Here is a 21,562-nt window from a genome sequence, read left to right on the forward strand (position 1 = left end):
TGCCAGGATCTGGACATTCTAACATTGTAGACGCTGTTCTACCAGTGACTGAAGATCGTTGTATCTTTCAGTTGTACAGCTTACTAACATAAGCACATTTTGGAACATTATTTCCTGCTTGGAAACTTAAAAAAAAAAATAATGTTTGGAAGTTAAATTGTGACATCCACTGTGTATAGTCCTCGGGTACATTTGCATATAGCTTCTATTAGATAAAAGAGTGCAGGACCTAATAAGTTTCCTTCTCGGACAAAGCATTTAAAGGTGTATGGTCATGTACAGCTCTATGGACAACATGGAAACAAATGATATCTGTCTGACATGAGATTCGGTAGAAACTTCTATTTGGTTTAATATCACAATGTGTAGAACATATGAGAAAAATGATTGCAATAATTTATTGTCATGGTAACATTAGCAAGTGTAACACAGAGAATTGTGCCAGGAATTAACACAAAAAGAAAAGGATATTGCCTCTTCGATCTACTTTGCACCTTTGTGTTCGTGGTTCTTTGCAGGACGCTTCTTGTTATTCCTCTCGAACATGTTATTTTCACAATTGCCACATTATAATAATCAGTTTCTTTGTATAACAAAACAGAACCAAGCATTGTACATGTACTGGTGTGCTGTACAGACACTTAACAAGTGAATTTAAAAACATGGCGTACATTTCATTTTATTTATTTTTTTTTTCATTTTTTTTTTTTACCAGCGCAGGAAAGACATATGAGCTAGGCCCAGAACTACACAGTAGTTTCATTTCTCCATGGCCCCGTTTTTACGTTTCCTGCATTATCGGAACTATAGATCATGGCTTCATGCATGCTACCCTTGAGTAACCCGTTAGGATTTGTTGTGTTAAATGGATATGATTGTCTCCTTGGTTGCATCTCAAAGTGAGTATGGTGCACAGTGTCAGAGTCGGGCATTTTGCCGCAACTAAATATTGCAGTACTTGCATCGCTGCTCTCGGGTTGGTTGATGGTAGGGTAAGGGTCGCTCGCGGCACAACAGCCCCGTCTGTGGCCTGTATGGTCCTCATGTGTACTGTGTGGACTGTCTGTGTGCGAGCTATGGATGCTTCCATCAATGCTCGAGGGAATGTGATAGGCGTACTCTCGCTCGGCGGCAGACCTATGTCGGCTGAAGTAGCGTGGCTTAGTTCTGCTCTTTAGACACCTGTGAACGTGCATGTTTGGTCGAAAAGCGCCTTCGTTGTGCACATGGATATGAGCTTCGTCTTCCATAAGTTGTTCACAGTGAATCTTCGCGCAGCACGGCGTGACGGGCGATAGGCAGGTCACATGGTTCTGCACAGCTTGCAAATTGGTAAGTTTGCAATGACCCGCAGACGGGTGGTTGTACATGGGCGACTTATTCGGACAGGGCGAATCCTGAATGCAGGTGGCGTGACCCTGGGCATCTCCGTTTATGTTCACTTTTTGGCGAGCGCTCGCCGGCACTGCGTAGGCGTTCCTTTTCGAAGGACAACAGGACCACCAGCAGTGCCAAACGTCGTCTCGCTTTGCACAGTGATGGATTAAGGTGAACAGGCCTAAAGTGACACAAAACGCCCCGTACAGGCAGCTGAAGATCATATCCAAGAAATGCCCTTGAGATACAGCAAGAGCCCCGAAGGTCCAGGTCGCCGTAAAGAGAAAGAGGGTGAAGGCGGCCGCTCGTAGCTGGGCCTTGAAGGAATGCTCGTTTTCCAACAGGGAGGATGAAATCATGGAGCAGGTTGCCGGGGCAACCGGCCCGGCTTCGGTGATATGACTGTGACCCATTTCTCCGCCTGCCAACCTCTGCTGCTCCTCCGTCCTTTCCTTTAATTCGTACTTGCGTTCGGGATGACGCTTTAGCTGTACATAGGTGCAGAGAAAGTAAACGCAGGTGACGAGGACAATGAAGGCGACAGGGCCATAGAACGCACCAAGACTTGGCTCCCAAGCCATCCAGCAGCTGTAAATGGAGAGAAAAATACAGACATTAGTGCTACTAACACTTGTCAAGTAGGTTGTCATTAAAGAAAATCTGTCCCCAGGTGTTTCCTACCTAATCTGAGACTAGCATAATATAAAGACAGAGACCCTGATTCCAGCGATGTGACATTTATGGGGCTACTTGCTGCAGTTTTGATGAAATTATTGTTTTATCAGTAGACGATTTTCACCAGAGGACTAGTAAACCTGCTGCCATGTAGTTCTCCATAGTCATAGGCTCCCTATAAACCCGCCCCACCAACGATTGGCAGCTTTCTGCCTATGCACGTTGTACACAGAAAGCTGCCACTCAAGTGTGGGTGGGGTTATACAGAGCTCCGCATTCAGAGAACTGCTAGATCTGCAGCAGAGAAAACAGTGATTTTATCAAAACTGCAGCAAGTCGTTCAATAAATGACACATCCCAGGAAACATGATCTCTACCCCCTACATCTGGCTGCTTTCAGGTTGGGTAGCAAAAGCCTGATGACAGAATCCCTTTCAGATAGCTTTAAATTGGTATTCCCTTCTCCAAGATCCTATCCCAATTTGAGGTAGGTAAAATAATAATATTAGTAAATGCATCCGATTAGAAATGTAGTACAGTTCTTCTGATTCACTACGTAGCTTAGGTATCCATGGTTACGAGTATGAATAACTAACTAACTGTCACTGTATGGTTGCAACCACGGTTTTATACCTAAGCTACTGCTTTGCGCTGCACATGGGGTGTGATATAGCTTATCAGAAGAACTATACTACATATCTAATTGGAGGTATTTGCTAATAACATTATTATTATTACACCTGCTAAATATTTGGATAGGATCTTGGAGATGGAAATACTCCTTTAATTATAGCATGGACAGTGCAGGCAGGACTTATATGCCCAAGAAGGTAGGCAGGAAACTATGCAGCGATTGACAGTTTTTGCTAACTCTTCTAGTTATTATTTGAAACGCCTTCATTGTCAACTATAGCGAGGATGACTTTAAATAGATTTACAGGTGTAGTTGGTGCTACTGATGGCATTTGTGTCAAAACACCTTTAATCGGCAATTAGGCTCTCAAGATTCCATTCCATTGATTGTGGTGTGATCCGATTTTCTTGGTTAAGGAGAAGATGAAGACAAAAAATGTCTCCATCTTCTCCATTGTGTGGTGCTGCGAAAATCGGACTGCACTCAGATGTCATTCGAGTGCAGTCTAATGTTTCCCACGCACTCATCGATTTGCATGTCTTGAGTTTGATCCGAATATTGGATCAAACTGGGACATGCTGTGATCAAAATAGGACATGTGCACGGCCCCATAGAATGACATTGGTCCGAGGGCGACCCGATGTTTTGTTGGGTCGCGCTTGGACAAGTAATATGGTCGTCTGCACGAACCCAAAAGCAAGTCATTTTAACTAAAATAAGAACTGACTACAGGAATGAAAAAAGTGTGAAAAATACGAAAAATAATGTTTTATTGTATACTCCTTTATATACTATATATCTACTTAATATGAATGGTAGAGCGCTAGGCAAGGCAAGTATGTAGTAGCTTCCGAATCTTCTCCATTTGTCACTTTGAATGGTACAGAAATAGTTCAGCGGAGTTTGATAATTCCTCATCCTAAGTCCCAAGGCTCACTAATCATTCCAGAGATTTTTTGCTGACTAAGATCTAATATTCTGTCTCTCTCCTATGAATCTGAGAAACGTTCTGTATTTTTGCTCCTCTCGTTGGAAAAATCAGTGACCAAAAGCTGAAGACTGCCGTACGTCAGCACGTCAAGTTACCTGCAACTAGACGCAATCACATTAGTCTAAATATATTACTTTAATTTTAGAGCAATTGTTTTCCTTAATGATTGTTATTTTTTTTTTTACAAAATATAACTCAATGTGACGTAAGCAATACAAGAGTCAAAAGCTGATATACAGCAACCTGTGCTACATAAATCTCCTCACTACACAATTCTTATACTTTAGCCTCTGTTTACACCAGAATATTGGCCAAACTAGTGAAAACTTGATGGACCCTATTCTAGCCAATGGGGCACGTTGGGTGATGTTGGTGCCTATCCGGTAATAGATTCGGCACTGACGTTAGTTTCCATTTTTTTGTGCTTATAATAGAGCAAAAAAAGGCCCGGAATTAAGAAAATAACTGGACTCCTGGATATAAAAGGCGTGGTTTATATAAAGCTCACCCAAAGTGGGTGTTCTCAGGGGGATCAGGATGTCACTGAGAGGAGTGGTGGCATTCCCAGGAGGGGCAGCGGCATATTTAGGGGCAGGATCGGATCGATATTCACAGACGTCTAACTGCACCCTAATGATGTGTCCCCACGAAGAACTTTTGCAGACGAGGGATAGGGGGAAGGAGAGTCAGTTCGTTAAGTCCAGATGCACCTTGTGTGAGTATAAATCACCGCACGGAGACACCCTGATCTAGGTCGTATCCACAATGCAGAAAATAATAGTTTTCTCCAGCGATGACAAAATTTCAACTTTATTTGTCTATATTAAAAGAAAACATTGGTAGCAAACCACAAAGTGTCCTCTGACTAAACCAACGCGCTTCGCTGAAAAGCCTAAGTCATTTTTTATTTCAATGCATGTATTTGGAGCGAAAATCGTTTTTGCAACTGAATTTCATTAGAAATTTGCACCAATTGGCTCTTACGGGGTCTTTGATTAATTGCATATTTATCTTTGACTAGATGGTGGCCCGATTCTAAGGCATCGGGTATTCTAGAATTTGTATGTAGTTTACAGCCACTTAGTGTTTATAGTCCAGCCACGTAGTATATTGCCCAGCAACGTAGTATATTGCCCAGCAACGTAGTATATTGCCCAGCAACGTAGTATATTGCCCAGCCACGTAGTATATTGCCCAGCCACGTAGTATATTGCCCAGTCACGTAGTATATTGCCCAGCCACCTAGTATATTGCCCAGCCACGTAGTATATTGCCCAGCCACGTAGTATATTGCCCAGTCACGTAGTATATTGCACAGCCACGTAGTATATTGCCCAGCCACGTAGTATATTGCCCAGCAACGTAGTATATTGCCCAGCCACGTAGTATATTGCCCAGCCACCTAGTATATTGCCCAGCCACGTAGTATATTGCCCAGCCACGTAGTATATTGCCCAGTCACGTAGTATATTGCACAGCCACGTAGTATATTGCCCAGCCACGTAGTATATTGCCCAGCCACCTAGTATATTGCCCAGCCACGTAGTATATTGCCCAGCCACGTAGTATATTGCCCAGTCACGTAGTATATTGCACAGCCACGTAGTATATTGCACAGCCACGTAGTATATTGCCCAGCCACGTAGTATATAGCACAGAGACATAGTATATAACACTGCCCATGCAGTATATAACCCAGGCCATGTAGTATAGAGCACAGCGATGTAGTATATTGCCCAGCCACGTAATATATACCGTAGCCACATAGTATATAGCACAGCCCATATAGTATATAGCACAGAGATGCCTGTTAAAAAAAAGAATTAAAATAAAAAATAGTTATATACTCATCTTCCTTCGGCCCCTGGATCCAGCCCAGGCGTTTACCGATGCTCCTCACGACGCTACGGGCCCAAGAATGCATTGCGGTCTCGCGAGATGATGACGTGCGGTCTCGCGAGACCGCTATGTCATGATCTCGTGAGACCGCAATGCATGGTTCGGTCACCGGAACGTCGCGAGGAGCGGAAAGGCTTTGGCTGGATCCGGGGGCCCACGGAAGGTGAGTATATAATGATTTTTTATTTTTTTTATTATTTTTAACATTAGATCCTTTTACTATTGATGCCGCATAGGCAGCATCAATAGTAAAAAGTTCGTCACACAGGGTTAATAGCAGCGTTAACGGAGTGCGTTACACCGCGGCATAACGCAGTTCGTTAACGCTGCCATTAACCCTGTGTGAGGGCTGACTGGAGGGGAGTATGGAGCGGGCACAGACTGCAGGGAGTAAGGAGCGGCCATTTTGCCGCCAGACTGTGCCCGTCGCTGATTGGTCGTGGCCTTTTTGCCGCGACCAATCAGCGACTTGGGATTTTCGTTACAGACAGAAGGACAGACAGAAAGACGGAAGTGACCCTTAGACAATTATATAGTAGATGTGGTCTGTGGTCATAAATTTGCTGAAAGGAGCTCAGAAAAAAGAGAGATAAAACAGTAACAAACGTTCTTGCCAAACAGGTAGAATGAGTTCTTTGACAAACTCTCAGCTTATTTTGCAGCCAAACAGAAGGCAGAGGCAAAGTACATTTTTTAATGAAATATAAATGCAAAAATTAGTTTTAGCTCAAAGTATATACAAGCATTTAATTAAAAAAATGTCTCCAAGGACGAACAACCCCTTTAAATGTACTATACTTATAGCTGATCAGCGTTTTTTTATCAACTGAAATCTGGATCAGAAAAAGTGGCCTGAGAGTCTATGGGTGCAGGAAAAAAAAAAACAGACAGCACACGGACCGTCTGTACGCTGTCCGTTTTTTACATTACCATTCTGTAGCATAGAACACTGTAAATGGTGCTGTAAATGATTGTAGTATGATAGTTGCAGAGAAAAAAAACCACATTGATCACGCATGTCACACGGACGCCATATTAGAAAGATCGGATTGTACTCGCATGACACTCGTCCTAATTTTCTGGATCAACATCGGGGCAATTTATTAATGCTGATGATTGTGAGCCCCTCACGACTAATAGATGGGTAAACAAAGGTGGCAAAAAAATCCATCTGTATGGACCCTAGTGGACACATGTGATGAATTATATGTTAAAATAAGGTCAATGGTGCTTTGGTAGCTGTGTCAACTTTTATTAATTCATTATTCATTCATCTTTTTAATTGCTTTTAGTTTTTTTCTAATTTATTTTTGTAAATGTTTGCATTTATTTTTTATTATTATTATTATTATTATTAAAAACATTCTAAAACTTAAAAAAAATACTTTGATTATTTTGACTAGCAGATTGGTGTTAAAAGTAGCAAACAACAATAATCGATCAAACTTGTTGATATTTTGTTTGAAGATTTGATTAGAGGAGATCTAATATCAGTGTACAAATGAATAAATGTGCGAATTAACAGTTCACAGAACTTTCTAATCATCTGTTTAGACCTAGGCTTCCAATGATGACGAGCGACATCTTCTGAGATTCTTCTAAAGGAAAGAAGGTTTAATCATCATCACAGACATCGATTCTTTACGGTAAGAGCAGTGAGAGTATGAAGAAAGTGGAGATCTCTGTAATGGTTGACTCATCTCATTGTAAAGATTGGTTCCATCAAGAAGATTAACCTCTTTAAAGGGAACCTGTCAGCAGGATTGTGCACAGTAACCTACAGTATAGGTATAACGGCGCCGATCTGACACCGTCTGTAGGTTACTGTGCACAATCCTGCTGACAGATTCCCTTTAACATTACAACTATGTAACTATTAACATATGGAATAATAAGAATTGGTTCTTTAATAATAATGTTGGATGCCATCCAATAAATGCTCACATCCCTCCATAGGACTAATGTGCCTATCATTATAATGACTTTAAAATGATTTGGAGCTTGACACTCATTGCGTTAGGGTGTTATTAATTGTGTGTCAACCAGAACTAATTTTACACTGGGGGGCCCGAAGGCTGCGCTGCATTGCATGCATATCGCCAGGTCCCGAACTTCCATCACGCAAACACTGATTTTTTTGATTAATGCTTCTCACATTTGAAACTCAGAAGACAAGGAGTTGATGGAATGTGAAGATCTAAAGAAACAGATGTCTTGACTTTGCTTTTCTGTAGCTTTCGTTTGTTTTTAACAAGTTTTCTGTTTTCTTTTTCATCCACATTAAAGGTACCTTCACACATAACGATTTCGTTAACGATATCGTTGCAACGTCACGCTTTTTGTGACTTAGCTACGATCCCGCTAACGATCTTGTTATGTGTGACAGCAACCAACGATCAGGCCCCTGCTGGGAGATCGTTGGTCGATGGGGAATGATCAGGACCTTTCTTTGGTCGCTGATCACCCCGCTGTGATCGTTGGATCGGCGTGTGTGACGCCGATCCAACGATGTGTTCACTTGTAACCAGGGTAAATATCGGGTTACTAAGCGCAGGGCCGCGCTTAGTAACCCAATATTTACCCTGGTTACCATTGTAAAAGTAAAAAAAAAAAAACAATACATACTAATATTCCGATGTCTGTCAAGTCCCCCACCGTCAGCTTCCCTGCACTGACTGTCAGCGCCGGCCGTAAAGCAGAGCACAGCGGTGACGTCACCGCTGTTACTGCCGGCGCTAACACAGTCAGTGCAGGGAAGCTGACGGCGGGGGACGTGACAGACATCGGAATGTGAGTATGTACTGTTTTTTTTTTTTTTACTTTTACAATGGTAACCAGGGTAGATATCGGGTTACTAAGCGCGGCCCTGCACTTAGTAACCCGATATTTACCCTGGTTACCCGGGGACTTCGACATCGTTGAAGACTGTTTCAACGATGCCGAAGTTGTTCCCCGGATCGTTGGTCGCTGGAGAGAGCTGTCTGTGTGACAGCTCCCCAGCGACCACACAACGACTTACCAACGATCACGGCCAGGTTGTATCGCTGGTCGTGATCGTTGGTAAGTCGTTTAGTGTAACGGTACCTTAAGATTAACCCCTTCCTGATCTTGGAGTTACTCAGTATGTCATGGTTGGTAAGTACTTGCCGAGGGAGCTCCCTCTTCCCTCCGATCGGAACCCCCCATGCCTGATCATTACCATGGTGACCTGATGTTGTCATGACCCCTTAGACCAGTGTTTCCCAAGTCCGGTCCTCAAGAGCCACCAACAGGTCATGTCTTCAGTATTTCCTTAGTATTGCACAGGTAATAATTGCATCACCTGTGCAATACTAAGGAAATCCTGAAAACATGACCTGTTGGTGGCTCTTGGGGACCGGACTTGGGAAACACTGCCTTAGACCATGCACAGAGCATAATAATAAAAAAAAGGAAACATACATTGTACACATAAACTTGTATTTTTATGTTACAAAAAAGTACACGTTTAGCATTGCCATGAAAGAAATGACCCGACCCATGAAATGTTCACGCTATTTAACCCCAGCAGTGAACACCATAAAGAAAAGAAGCGCAAAATTATTCTTTTTCATCATACCGCTGAACAAAAAGTGGAATAAAATGCGACCAAGAATACGAATGTAAATAAAAAGAGTATAGCTGAATACATTATCTTGTCCCTCAAAAAACAAGCTGCCATACAACTCCATCAGTAGAAAAATAAAAAAGCTGTAGCTCTCAGAACAAAGCGATACAAAAATAATTACTTTTTCTATAATAGTTTTTATTGTGTAAAAGCGCCAAAACAACTAAAAACCAATATAAATGTGGTATCGCTGTAATCGTACTGACCCAAAGAATGAAGCTGCCTTATCAATTTTACCACACATGGAATGGCGTAAAAAACTCCCCCCCAAAAAATTCATGAATTGCTGGTTTTTGTTCATTCTGCCACCCAAAAAAAGTCATGAGCCCAAAAATGGTACCAATAAAAATGTCAACCCGTCCCGCAATAAACATGCCCTCACATGACTCTGTGGGCCAAAATAAGGAAAAGTTATAGCTCTCAAAATATTGTGATGTGCAACAAAAATAGTTTTTTAGTGTGTGACAGCAGCCAAACGGAAAAAAAAATATAAATCTGGTATCGCTGTAAACACACCGACCCAAAGAATTAAGTCATCTAAGCAATTATTGGAATGGTATATAAAATAAATAAAATCAATTCTTCATCTGCTGTTGGTTTCTTAATTCTGCCTCCCAAAGATCACAGTAAGGCTCTGCTCACATTTATCCTGCACTCTGCGCTGAGCGCTTACATCAGAGTTTCTGTGTAAATCTCTGAAATGTGAGTCAGACGGACCTCCTGGCAGAAGATTCCTGATAATAAGGCAAATGGAGGCACTGTAGATGCCATATGGCCTATGATCTGAAAGTGTCTGTCTTCTTAGGCATGCATAAAAGCGCAGTCAACAACAGTTTTGAGCACTTCTGAAAAGAATGACAGATGCCAAATGGAGTCCAGAATAACTCTGCTGCCTCATTATAGAGAATGGATTCTTTGGGGGTTTCATCCGAATAGTGTCCCTCAGGGATTTAGATGGAAACCCCAAAGTAAGTGCTCTTGAAGAGCGCCAGATAACTGTGATCCAAAATGTTATGTAAAATGTTCCCAACAAAAGCTTCAAATTAATCCACAAAAAACAAGTAAGTTCCCACTCAGTTCCATCATCTGTTAATGGAAATACAGGGGGCTTCCATGTTATTGATAGTACAAAGACACTAGAAAAGAGAAATGGCTCCTGCACCCCCAAAAGAAATTCAGCCAATTCTGCTCTCCCAAATCCATATGCCCCACTACCTTCTGAACCCCAGTGTGTCTAAACCACATTTAGCGTCCACATGTTTGGCATTTCTGTAGTGATGAGAGCCTGTTTAATTTATAGGTGCATGTCTCCAGAAGCATGAGCTGGGCACTACAGTATACAGGGCACTGCAATGTACTGGGCACTATGACACACTGGGGACTACAACATACTGGAGATTACAATGGTAGTTTGCAATTATCACTCAGCAAACTGCTGCTTGTTTCTGGAAAATACTCATTACACCAGTAATAAGGAAGTTTTGGCCATTTAGTTGGCATTTGAGGAGTGACATCATTTTTTGGATGGGGCAGTTCACCCGGGCACAGTCATCACTGATCACAAAAACTTGATGGACCTCGAATCTGCTAAACATATTAATCCTAAGCAAGCTAGATGGTCTTTATTTTTCACCAGGTATAATTTTGTGGTTAGTTACTACTCTGGGATTAAGAACATCAATGCGGATGTTTTTTCTCGGAGCTTCCCTTGGGATGGGAGTACCGATAATGTGTCCCTATTTTACAAGAGGGGGTGGTCATCTCCACAGTGTGTTCTGATCTTGAGGTTGATGTATTGAAGGCTCGGGGACGCCCCTGCTGGTCTTTCAGGGAAATAATTTGTACCTGTACATCTGCCTCTTAAGATTTTGGAGGCACGTGTGGGAAGGGGTTCAGAATAATTTAAAGATCATGGGGGACAAATACAAATGTATGGCTGATAAGAAACGATTGTCAAGTCTGGACCTGGGGGTGAATGATTTGGTATGGCTATTCACCGAAAATATTAAACTGAAAGTTCATTCTTGGAAATTAGGTCTTAGGTTTATTGGTCCTTATCAGATGGTTGCCATAGTCAACCCTGTAGCTTATTGTCTCATACTTCCTCCAACTCTCAAGATCCGTGTTTTTCACAGGTCTTTGCTCAAAAAATTTGTTGCGCCTGTGGAACCGTCACCTTTACCACTACCACCTGTTATTATTGATGGCAATTTAGAATTTCAGGTAGTGAAAATAATTGATTCCCGTATGGTTTGCTACTCTGTTCAGTACCGGTCTGGTGTGGAGGAGAGGTCATGTGTTACGGCATCTGAAGTTAATGCTGGTGATATGGTCCTTTCATTTGGCCCATCCAGATAAACCCGGCCCTGAGAGTACCAAGGCCCCTCGTAGAAGGGGAGGTACTGTCACGAGCAGGTAACATCCTCCTGGGAGATTTGGGGTTAGAAAACCACTACGTATTATGAATCGCAGATCTTCCATTTATCTGGTGTGTTTGGGTTTCGTATTAAATGGATTGCATTTCCGTTGGTGCTGAAGAGGTTAACAACCCTTTCTATGCTGGCTAGAAACTTGCAGCTCCATCTAACAGCTGTTCCTGACCTGGTCATTTCCTCTCCATATAAAATCTTTCTTGCCAGTGAAAGCTTTGCTTCTTAGCTCCTTGGAGACGCTAAGCTGAATCATTGTTGCTACTGGAGAGTGTTCCACGCTGTTTTTGGGTGTATGCTTTCCTTTATTCCCATTTGATTGGTAAATTCCTATTCTTCCCTATATACCTCTCTACCTTTGGTGAGTGTTTGTATGTTTGTTACTACCTGTTATCGCTGTCTGTCTTATGTGTTGATACACTAACATTTCTGTCCCAGACCTCTTGGGGGAGGGGACAGCTTAGGGAATTACAGAAGAACAGTAAGACTGGTGGCCAAAAAGGCCTCGCTTTTAGAGGTATCTTTGAGAGCAGTGATTGTTAGGGCCCAGTCCTAGGAACGGTTCAGAGCCCCTTTCCCTAATCATGAGCAGTCACAGTGTGACAGGCCTTTATGGAAGAGTCATCAGAAGAAAACCTCTCCTGCATCCTCACCAAAAAATTCAGCTCCAGAAGTATAATTCCCAATGTGAATACCTAGGCTGCTCTACAATATTCTCAATGCATGATAACATTTCAGGTGAAAAATCAATCTGTAATGTATTTTTTTTTATTGTTCATTTGCATTTTAAATGGAAAGTTAAGCAACTGTTTATAAAGTATTTATTAAACATTTTCTACCATTTTGCTGCTGTATAGTCTGTAACGCCACATTCACATGTTTAGTATTTGGTCAGCCAAAATCAGGAGAGGAACAATGAGAGGAAAAGTATAATAGAAACACGTCACCACTTTTGCATTTTTCACCCACTCCTGGTTTTGGCTTACAAATACTGATGTAAAATATTGACCAAATACTTAACGTGTGAATGTGGCTTTCAAGATAGCAGCAGAGTGAGAGAGGGGATGTATATCGATTTCCACAATGTGTATGGGGTAGAAAGTCTGTACAGGCTGAGATTACAGGTCATAGATTAGAAGAAAAGAACATGAAGAATAAACTGCAGGATAGAAGCTATACTCATATATGAGCTAATAAAGACAGCAGCACACTGAGTGCACATAGACCTATCATCCAGCCTGTATTACTGGGAGAGGCATTGCCATAAGAGAAAAATCTGAAAGTTAGATCAGGCTGCATATTAGTGGCAGGAAAGAAGATTGCAGACTGAGAAATAGTGCGACTGTATTAACTGAAGTTAACAAATAACATGTACTAATATTTTTTTTCTATGTCAAAGTCGTCCATGAACATAGAACAGAGCACAGAACAGTTGGTTTTAAGAAACCACAATGTCTGATTACTTACTATGGTGCGTTGTCTTCATTTCCATAATTTTTCAGGTTGGTTGCAGCAGTTATTCCACAAATGATAAAAGGGACACCACCACTGATAAGATAAAACCTGTTGGAAGAGAACACAATTATATGCCATGAGTCCTGGTGTCCATAATATAGTCACGTAGACTGTATATTAATCTTATAGATTAAAAAGAATCTGTCAGTAGGATGAACCATCTTAACTTGTGTTCATGGTCCTGTAGGTCCTAGAAAGTCGAATGAAACGATACCTTGATATCTACGATCCAATATCTTATTATAGAGAAATCAACATTTTTCTTAATATGTAAATGATCTATCGGCCGGACGTAGATCTCCCGGAGAATCTGCCTCCAGGGATTATTTTAAATTAAAGGGAGCAATACCAGTGTGAGACATGTAGATCAGTAGAGCAGGCTGCCAGTCATTGCATGTCTCACACTGGTATTGCCCCCATTTATTTTAAATGCTTGGTCTGAAGCTTGCTAGATTGCCAGATTTGACTAGCCTCAGTCCCCCCTACGCTTCCTGAACACAACAGAGTCAAAGCCGTTTCTGCTAGAAGCACGAGGGAGCGCTCATTTCCGACCAGTAGCATGTTTACATCACTGACCCACATTGAGCGATCTTCCATGCTGTCTATCAAACTAGAGACCATCGGCAAAGCAGGAAGACGGGAGGCTGAGGAGCGGTGTGCTCCTGTCGAAAGAAGGTAAGACGTTTTTCTAACTTTTTCCTTGATAGTACTGCTTGTTATATCTATGATCACCTACGAATGAACCCGTTTACCTCTTTTCTCATTAGTACTGTAACTTTCATGCAGCTAATTAAACGCCACCACCTGCAGCATGAAAAAAGGTGAAGTAATAAACAGCTCGGAAATCAGGGATGAAACACCTTTGAAAGAGATTCTTTGTAGTTTTCCAGCAATGTGCTGCTAATTCAGTCCTCTAGCCCACATATATACATAGTGGTAAAGCAGGTCTGTCAACGAGGCAGAAAACTAACAGAAAATAAGAAGTATCCACAAACCAAAGTGACCATATACACTGCTCAAAAAAATAAAGGGAACACTTAAACAACAGAATATAACTCCAAAGAGATCAAACTTCTGTGAAATCAACCTGTCCACTTAGGAAGCAACACTGTTTGACAATCAATTTCACATGCTGTTGTGCAAATGGAATAGACAATGTGAAGGGACAAATTAAGAAAGATTCTCCATTTTTTGCTTTGACTCCATTTTCTTGTTGGTTAAAGACAAATTCTGTTATTTAATTAGGTAAAAGGTTACAGCTGCCATGAAGTAATTTTATCTTGTTTTTCATAAGTCTATATAGTTATTCAACTAGGCTGTGGTTCATAATTGGTATAAAGACCTTGAGTGTTCTAACTCGAGCCAGGGAGAGGACTTGGGGGTGTATCGCTATACAAGACTGAGGCACCTGTTAGTATGTCTTTTTTATGCCAAGAAGACATGACCATATCTGTAGTTTCCGTTTTTTTCTGTATCCTCATGGGTTAAGTTTTTCCTGCATTCTTATAGGTTAAGAACTGTGAGCGTGTTCTTATGCTGATTGGTTGAAGTATAATTTCTATGACTATGAAAAGTCATACACAATAAACGGGGGCCCAGAGATCTGCTCGATCCCCCATACAGAGGCACACGTCTCCGTCTGGTCATTTTCAGTTGCCAGCAACGCCCTGTAGATTAATTTGGAAATCACTGAGTTAACCGTGAAGGATCACTTTAGATCCTCCCTCAACAACAACAGATGAAAATTATTGGCAATTACCAAAACACACTTAATAAAGGAGTGGTTCTGCAGGTGGGGACCACAGACCACATCTCAGTACCAATGCTTTCTGGCTGATGGTTTGGTCACTTTTGAATGTTTGTTGTGCTTTCACACTCATGGTAGCATGAGACGGACTCTACAACCCCCACAAGTGGCTCAAGTAGTGCAGCTCATGCAGGATGGCACATCAATGCGAGCTGTGGCAAAAAGGTTTGCTGTGTCTGTCAGCGTAATGTCCAGAGGCTGTAGGAACTACCAGGAGACAGGCCAGTACACTAGAAGACATGGAGGGGAGGAAGGAGGGCAACAACCCAGCAGCAGGACTGCTACCTCAGCCTTTATGCAAGGAGGAACAGGAGGAGCACTGCCAGAGCCCTGCAAAATGACCTCCAGCAGGCCACAAATGTGCATGTATCTGCACAAACGGTTAGAAACCGACTCCATGAGGATTGTCAGGTGCCCGACGTCCACAGATGGAGGTTGTGCTTACAGCCCAACACAGTGCTGGAAGCTTAGCATTTGCCACAGAACACAAGATTCGCCACTGGTGCCCTGTGCTCTTCCCAGATGTTCTTTAAATTTGTAATTGAGGATAATGTCACATTTACATGTAGTTGAAAATGGGACGCTGGAGTTGGTTACTGGTGGGCTCTTGGCACCCAAGTCTGACACTAAATACAATCCTCTCAAACTTTAAAGTTCCAAGTACAGATACATACACAAGCGTGCTTTCTACATTAATCCAAAACATGCCAACGTACGAATATACATTATTAGACTTTTTTTCTGATCAAATAATATCCATAAGGACAATTACAGTACAGGGGGAATGCAGGTCTGCCAGTGTAACCATGACAACCAGAACAGAAACTTCTATTGTTTATATCGCTGGCGTCACTCTGAGATCTAGAACACAATGCGCAATAGAGAAAAGGTTTATATTACACAGTGATTTCTCTATTTCATCACTTTAAAGTATTTACACTTTTACAGCAGTTCTATATTTTCTGGTAAAAAAAAATCTAAATGTATCTATGCAAAATAAATCTGAATCTATTTTTTAAAACCTATCCATCTACAATATATGGTCAACGAGTATTAGGACACACGTCTTAATCATTGAATTCAGGTTTTTCATTCGGGCCCAATGTCACATGGTTTACACAGAATCCGGTCTCTCGCCATGCCGTCTGCCCGTACTACTATGTGCCAAAATGGCTGGTGGTGCACAGCTCCCTGAAATCAGCTCGGTTTTGTAATAGGAGCCACCGCTGTAACAAGCCCAGTCATGACATTTCTCCCCTCCTAAATATTCCTCCATCACTTGGCTTGGGGGTGATAATATTGAGAAGTGGAAGGAACCACAGCAACTCAGGCATGAAGAGGAGACCATGTAAAGTTACAGAGCGAGATCACCGAGTGCTGAGGAGCAGAGGGCAGAAAAGTCACCAACGCTTTGTTGACTCCATAACTGCCGAGTCCAAACCACCTCTGGTATTAACAAATACAAAATTGTGCCCTCAACCGGAGATACATGGCATGTGTTTCCATGCAAGCCTTACGTCATCAAGCAGAATGCCAAGCATCAGATGAAGTGATGCAAAGCATGACGCAACTGGCGTCTGATTGATGAGTCTGGGTTTGATGAATGCCTGGAGAACATTACCTTCCTAACTGTAAAGTTGGTGGAGGACAGATACAACGGTCTGGTTGTTTTTTAGAATTGGCGTTAGTTCTGCTCAAGAGAAATCTTAATGCTTTAGCATAGCACGACATTTCGGACAAATATATGTATCCAACTGTGTGGGAACTGTATGAGAAAAGCTTTTTCTGTTTCAGTATGACTGCCCCAGTGCATAAAGCAAGGTCCATAAAGACATGGTTGGGGGAGTTTGGTGTGGTAGATCAGAGCCTGGACCCCAACCTCATCAGATACCTTTTAGGATGAACGAACACTTTGATTTGTGATCACGATCTTCTCCTCCAATATCAGTGTCTAACCTCACAAATGCTCTACTGGACAAAAAAGCAAAGATTACTAAAGACACCTCCAGAATCTTGTAGAAAGTCTTCCCAGAAGAGCGGAGGCTGTTACGCTACGGCTACAAAAGGGTCCAACTCCATATTGGTGCCTATGGATGTAGAAAGGTCAGAAAAGCTCCTGTAGGTATAACATCGAGGGGTGCCAATATTTTTGATCTCGTAATGTACCGTATGTATCTATTTTTCTACTATCTATCTCCTGTTTGTTTTTTATTAAAAAAAGGGGGAGATAGTTGTTGGTCCAATACGTGACCACTGCACCCAAGCAGTGACCATACTATGAAGTCTCCTCTGTATTGGCTAGGACAGTGGAGATGAGTTCTATATTTTTCTCGTTTTAAAGCTGCTGTTTCCTTCAGATACCGGAGATCCCCTTTAATTCTTACAAGGCTCTGCCACCTCATCACCATTCCACCAGTAATCCTACATTGTATGGCACATCGCCACCTGACACTCCTCAGTAATGAAAAGAGATGAGCTATAATAAAGACGATCTTACCATCTTTTTATTCATTTCTAGCATAATTCATTAATTATGATCACTCCCAATCTGCTGTATAAACTAATCATATTTCCCCAGCATTTCTTCTTGCAGCTGCAGTACCTGAAATAATCTTACTTTGATCTCAGAAATTGGGCATTCATCTATCTAAATGCTAATTGCCTTTTTAGCCTTTGCCTTATCCTTCTTGCTAAACCATCATTAATTCGAACTGCAATTCTAAAATGTGTATGAAATGTAATCTATCTTTACATTATGTTCCTCGTCTTATGACAACCGTGAAAAATGTTCCATTAGTGATGTACGATCTGTGCTTGTAGAAGGTTCTAATAACTACCAGATCTGTTTACCAAACTCTTATCTACATGGTGAATGGATGCGCAGAAACACCCGTAAGCACATACACATTATATACTGTGCGTACACACAATATGACTTCCTATACAACTTGTTATAGGGTCACTCATTCCAGACAATCACAGCATATCTAATCAATGGGAACAAGCCCTAAGCAAATCTGGGTACGGCACCCTTGGAATAAGTCAGGCATGAGCTTATGAGATGGCCAACCACATCTCTTTGCTCGGTGTGCAGTTTTGGTTCCCTGTAGAAGACAAAGTGGAAAATCAATGGTGAAGGTGGCTGCAGAGTCGGGGACCTGTGCTGTACAGTCCTACTGGGACTCAATAAAGAGAAGACCGTAGAAGAGCCAAGAGCCATGAGAGTTCTGAAGGCGGCTGCATTGGAAAGAAGGTGAGACTCATAACTAGAGTTGAACAAATTTTTCAATATTTTCGGTTCGGATTACAATCGCTGGCAAATATTGTAATTGCAACATTCGCCGAACATAGCAGAACAACATTGGAATCAATGGGAGGAGAATGAGCGAATATGTTTGGAAATGTTTGGCAAACATTAATTCAGCGCGAGTAGGGTACCACTATGGCATGAATATGGCAAATTCGGATTGGGTGATCGGTTTCTGAACATATTTGCTCATCTCTACTCATAACTAGAGATGGACAAACCAGAACAGAAACGTTCGGCGTAAGTCTGAGGGGTAAGTCCAAGTAGAGTGAGAGAAAAAAGAGGGAAAGAGCAAGAGAAAAGGAAAGGGAGAGAGGAGAGATGGAGAGGAGAAAGGGATAGAGAGAGAGAGAGAGAGAGAGGGATAGAGAGAGGAGAGAGGAGAAAGGGATAGAGAGAGTGGGATAGAGAGAGAAAGAGAAGAGAGAGTGAGAGAGAAAAGGAAGGGATAAAGAGAAGAGAGAGCGAGCAAGAGCGAGAGAGAAAGAGGAGAGAGAGGAGAAAGGGATAGAGAGAGGGGAAAGGGATAGAGAGAGGCGAGAAAGGGATAGAGAGAGAAGGTTAGAGAGAGAGAAAGAGGAGAGAGAGAAAGAGGAGAGAGAGGAGAAAGGGATAGAAAGCGAGAGGAGAAAGGGATAGAGAGGGATAGACAGAGGGAAAGAGGAGCAAGAGCGAGAGAGAAAGAGGAGAGAGAGGAGAAAGGCATAGAGAGAAAGGTGAAAGGGATAGAGAGAGACGGAAAGAGGAATAGAGAGAGAGAGAGAAAGCCAGCAGAGTGCTGCTACAAGAGGCTGTTGCACTGTAAGGTAGTGCCACCATGTTCCTGTCAGGTAAGACCGAGTTTCTGTGCTAGTTGAAGTTGACCGACTCATCAGATGATCAGACCCCGGTGCTGAAGGAGGGTTTGTTGGTGCTAAATGCATCATTCCTTCCCAGAGGAGCATGCTCTACACCAGATGGGTTGACTTCGACATCCTTCTCGTGAAAGGTCCTGTCGGAGAGGAAGTCTCACCATCTGAAGCTGAGACCTGACATGCATCTTAGAAGTGGCCTAGCAGGTGGGATAAGTCACCTTGCTCGATGCCATGCCATTATGAAGGTCTGGAATGTGTCAGAATGTGAGGTGTTCAAAGGTGAACCAACATCAATGAACCTCAAGAACGGAAAGACTTCATATGGCTGATTGTGCTGGTATGAAAGACTGTTGAAGACATATGCCTTCTAAAGGAGAAGAACCATCATGTCCCTGTGCCCCACATTGACCTACTTATCTATTTATGTCTCAATATTTTACAGTACCCATGGTCTTGCCTCCTGTCTTTGCGATACCTCTCATGATGCACGACTCCTCTCCCACCTAACCCCAGGACAGAGCTTTCACTCAGGAAATACGACCTTTGTTCCTCAATGTTTTTAATTAAAAATGCAAAATACAGGTATTACCATAAATATAGAGAAAGTAAGAGAAAAAAAACAGTAATTGCAATCTGATAGCATAAAAAGCACAGATCCCCACTCTTTCATAACCACGTTATTCATAGTTCATTATTGTAGTATGGAGCACAGTGGGGCATGTACTAAAAAATATCCCTGTATGAGTTATTGTAATTATTTCTGTTAGCTGAGCCATTTAATATGTACAGTAAGACTTTCTAATCAAACATTTAATGCTAATAGTACTTTATCCAGGGCCAGATTATGTATTCAGATAATGATGGCAAAAGAATGTAATTTCCAGGCTGCTGGACATTTTGAAAGGGAATTCATCAGCAAGTTTTTGTTGTGTAATCTGAAAGCAGCATGATGTAGGGGCAGAGACCCTGACTCCGGCTATGTGTCAGGTCACTTGCTGGTTTGTACGCTGTCATTTTGATACAATCACTGTGTTCTCTGCTGCAGAGCTCAGAATGTTGTGCCACCCACGGGTGAGGCACTCGTGTTCTCTTGTAACGCCCCGGTGCCCTACATGAAAGAGTGGGTCCCGGATGGGTATTAATGTTAGTGCTGTGAGGTCCTTGCACCCGTGCAGGCCGCCTGCAGCCGATAGTGTTGGTCGGCCAGGACCCAAAGGTTTCAGAGTTCATTAAAGGGACTCCCATTCTAAAACACAGTCTTTACTGAATGGTGGCTTGGTAAGGGTTATGTTCCTGCACTGCATTGTGCAGGGGGTTGGACGCGATGAGCCTTGAGGTCCCTTCCAACTCCAACATTCTATGATTCTGATTCTATGATTCTATCTACAAGGAGTAGCGAGTACAAAATATTATGGCTATTTCCTTCACAATATAAAGCATTTTCACACATCGCTTCCTTCCCCTGTAGTCTCCTCCAGGGCCGGTGAAGCACACTGTTTCGCCCTACTTTGTCACAGCCTAGCTTCTCGCCACGGTCTTGACCAGCAAGTCTCTCTACCTGCTCAGCGGTTCTGCCTCCTATTTCTTCCACTACTGGCACCGTGGATATACCGCTCGGGACCCCACTATCTCTATGAACTCAGTCCTGTTTAGGTGTGTTTAGCAAGCTCAGAGTTTCTGGTGACGCGTCGTCCTATCCAGGTCATGCTATTTTCTTGTCCCTTAGTCTCCTTTTCGTTTGTAGTTCACCCGAAATGCCAGGACTGCTGACAAAAACTTCGTACTTCAACTTGAACTTGTCCCTATCTGCCTAACTACAGGAAGCAGTCACTTGCCCTAACACTAAGCCCCTCCCACTATGGGCTAGTCCCAAACATTAATTCTATCCTTACCCTAATGTTGCTATCTAACTACGGTCACTGACGTATCCTACCTGTCTTGTATCCTAAGTCCTAACCTATGTCTTATCCTACACCATACACTACCAACACTATACATTACCATATCACAATACATTAGCAAATACCACATGACGCAATTTATACAAAAGGCGCAAAACATAATACACATTACAACATGATTGGTGTATTCAGGGGTAGGAAAGCAACAGTCCAATCCAACCTCTTACATAATCACACCCTCAAAATTGATTGGCAGCTTTCTGTCAATATACAGTGTACACAGAAAGTTGTCAATGAGTGGTAGGTGCGGGGTTACACAGTAGGAGGCACACCTAGTCCTGAAGTAATCATCTCCTGCTGATACTGAAACAAAAACACACAGCTAGTAAGTGACACATCACTGGAAGCAAGGTCTCAGCACATGCTGCTCTTGGATTACATAGCAAAATCCTGCTGACAGATTCTATTTAACATTCATACAAAATGTGGAATAGTACTTCAGAAATATATCCTGTAGCTGGTAGAAA

At 42.2% G+C, this 21,562-nt stretch overlaps 1 protein-coding gene across 2 annotated transcripts in view; it reads right to left on the reverse strand.

Moving 5' to 3' along the window:
- Positions 1-317: 317 nt before the first annotated feature.
- The window catches only part of ADGRA1 (adhesion G protein-coupled receptor A1), an 873,399-nt gene continuing 852,154 nt past the window's right edge, over positions 318-21,562 (reverse strand). For both annotated transcript variants that reach the window (XM_069753826.1, XM_069753828.1), the window contains 2 exons: positions 13,119-13,214; positions 318-1,965 (listed from right to left, as the gene is read on the reverse strand). In XM_069753826.1, the coding sequence (XP_069609927.1) occupies positions 747-1,965; positions 13,119-13,214 (1,315 nt within the window). In that variant the 3' untranslated portion in view covers positions 318-746. The remainder of the gene's footprint in view (positions 1,966-13,118; positions 13,215-21,562) is intronic.

Source organism: Ranitomeya imitator, chromosome 2 (assembly GCF_032444005.1).
Source record: "Ranitomeya imitator isolate aRanImi1 chromosome 2, aRanImi1.pri, whole genome shotgun sequence".
NCBI lineage: Eukaryota > Metazoa > Chordata > Amphibia > Anura > Dendrobatidae > Ranitomeya > Ranitomeya imitator.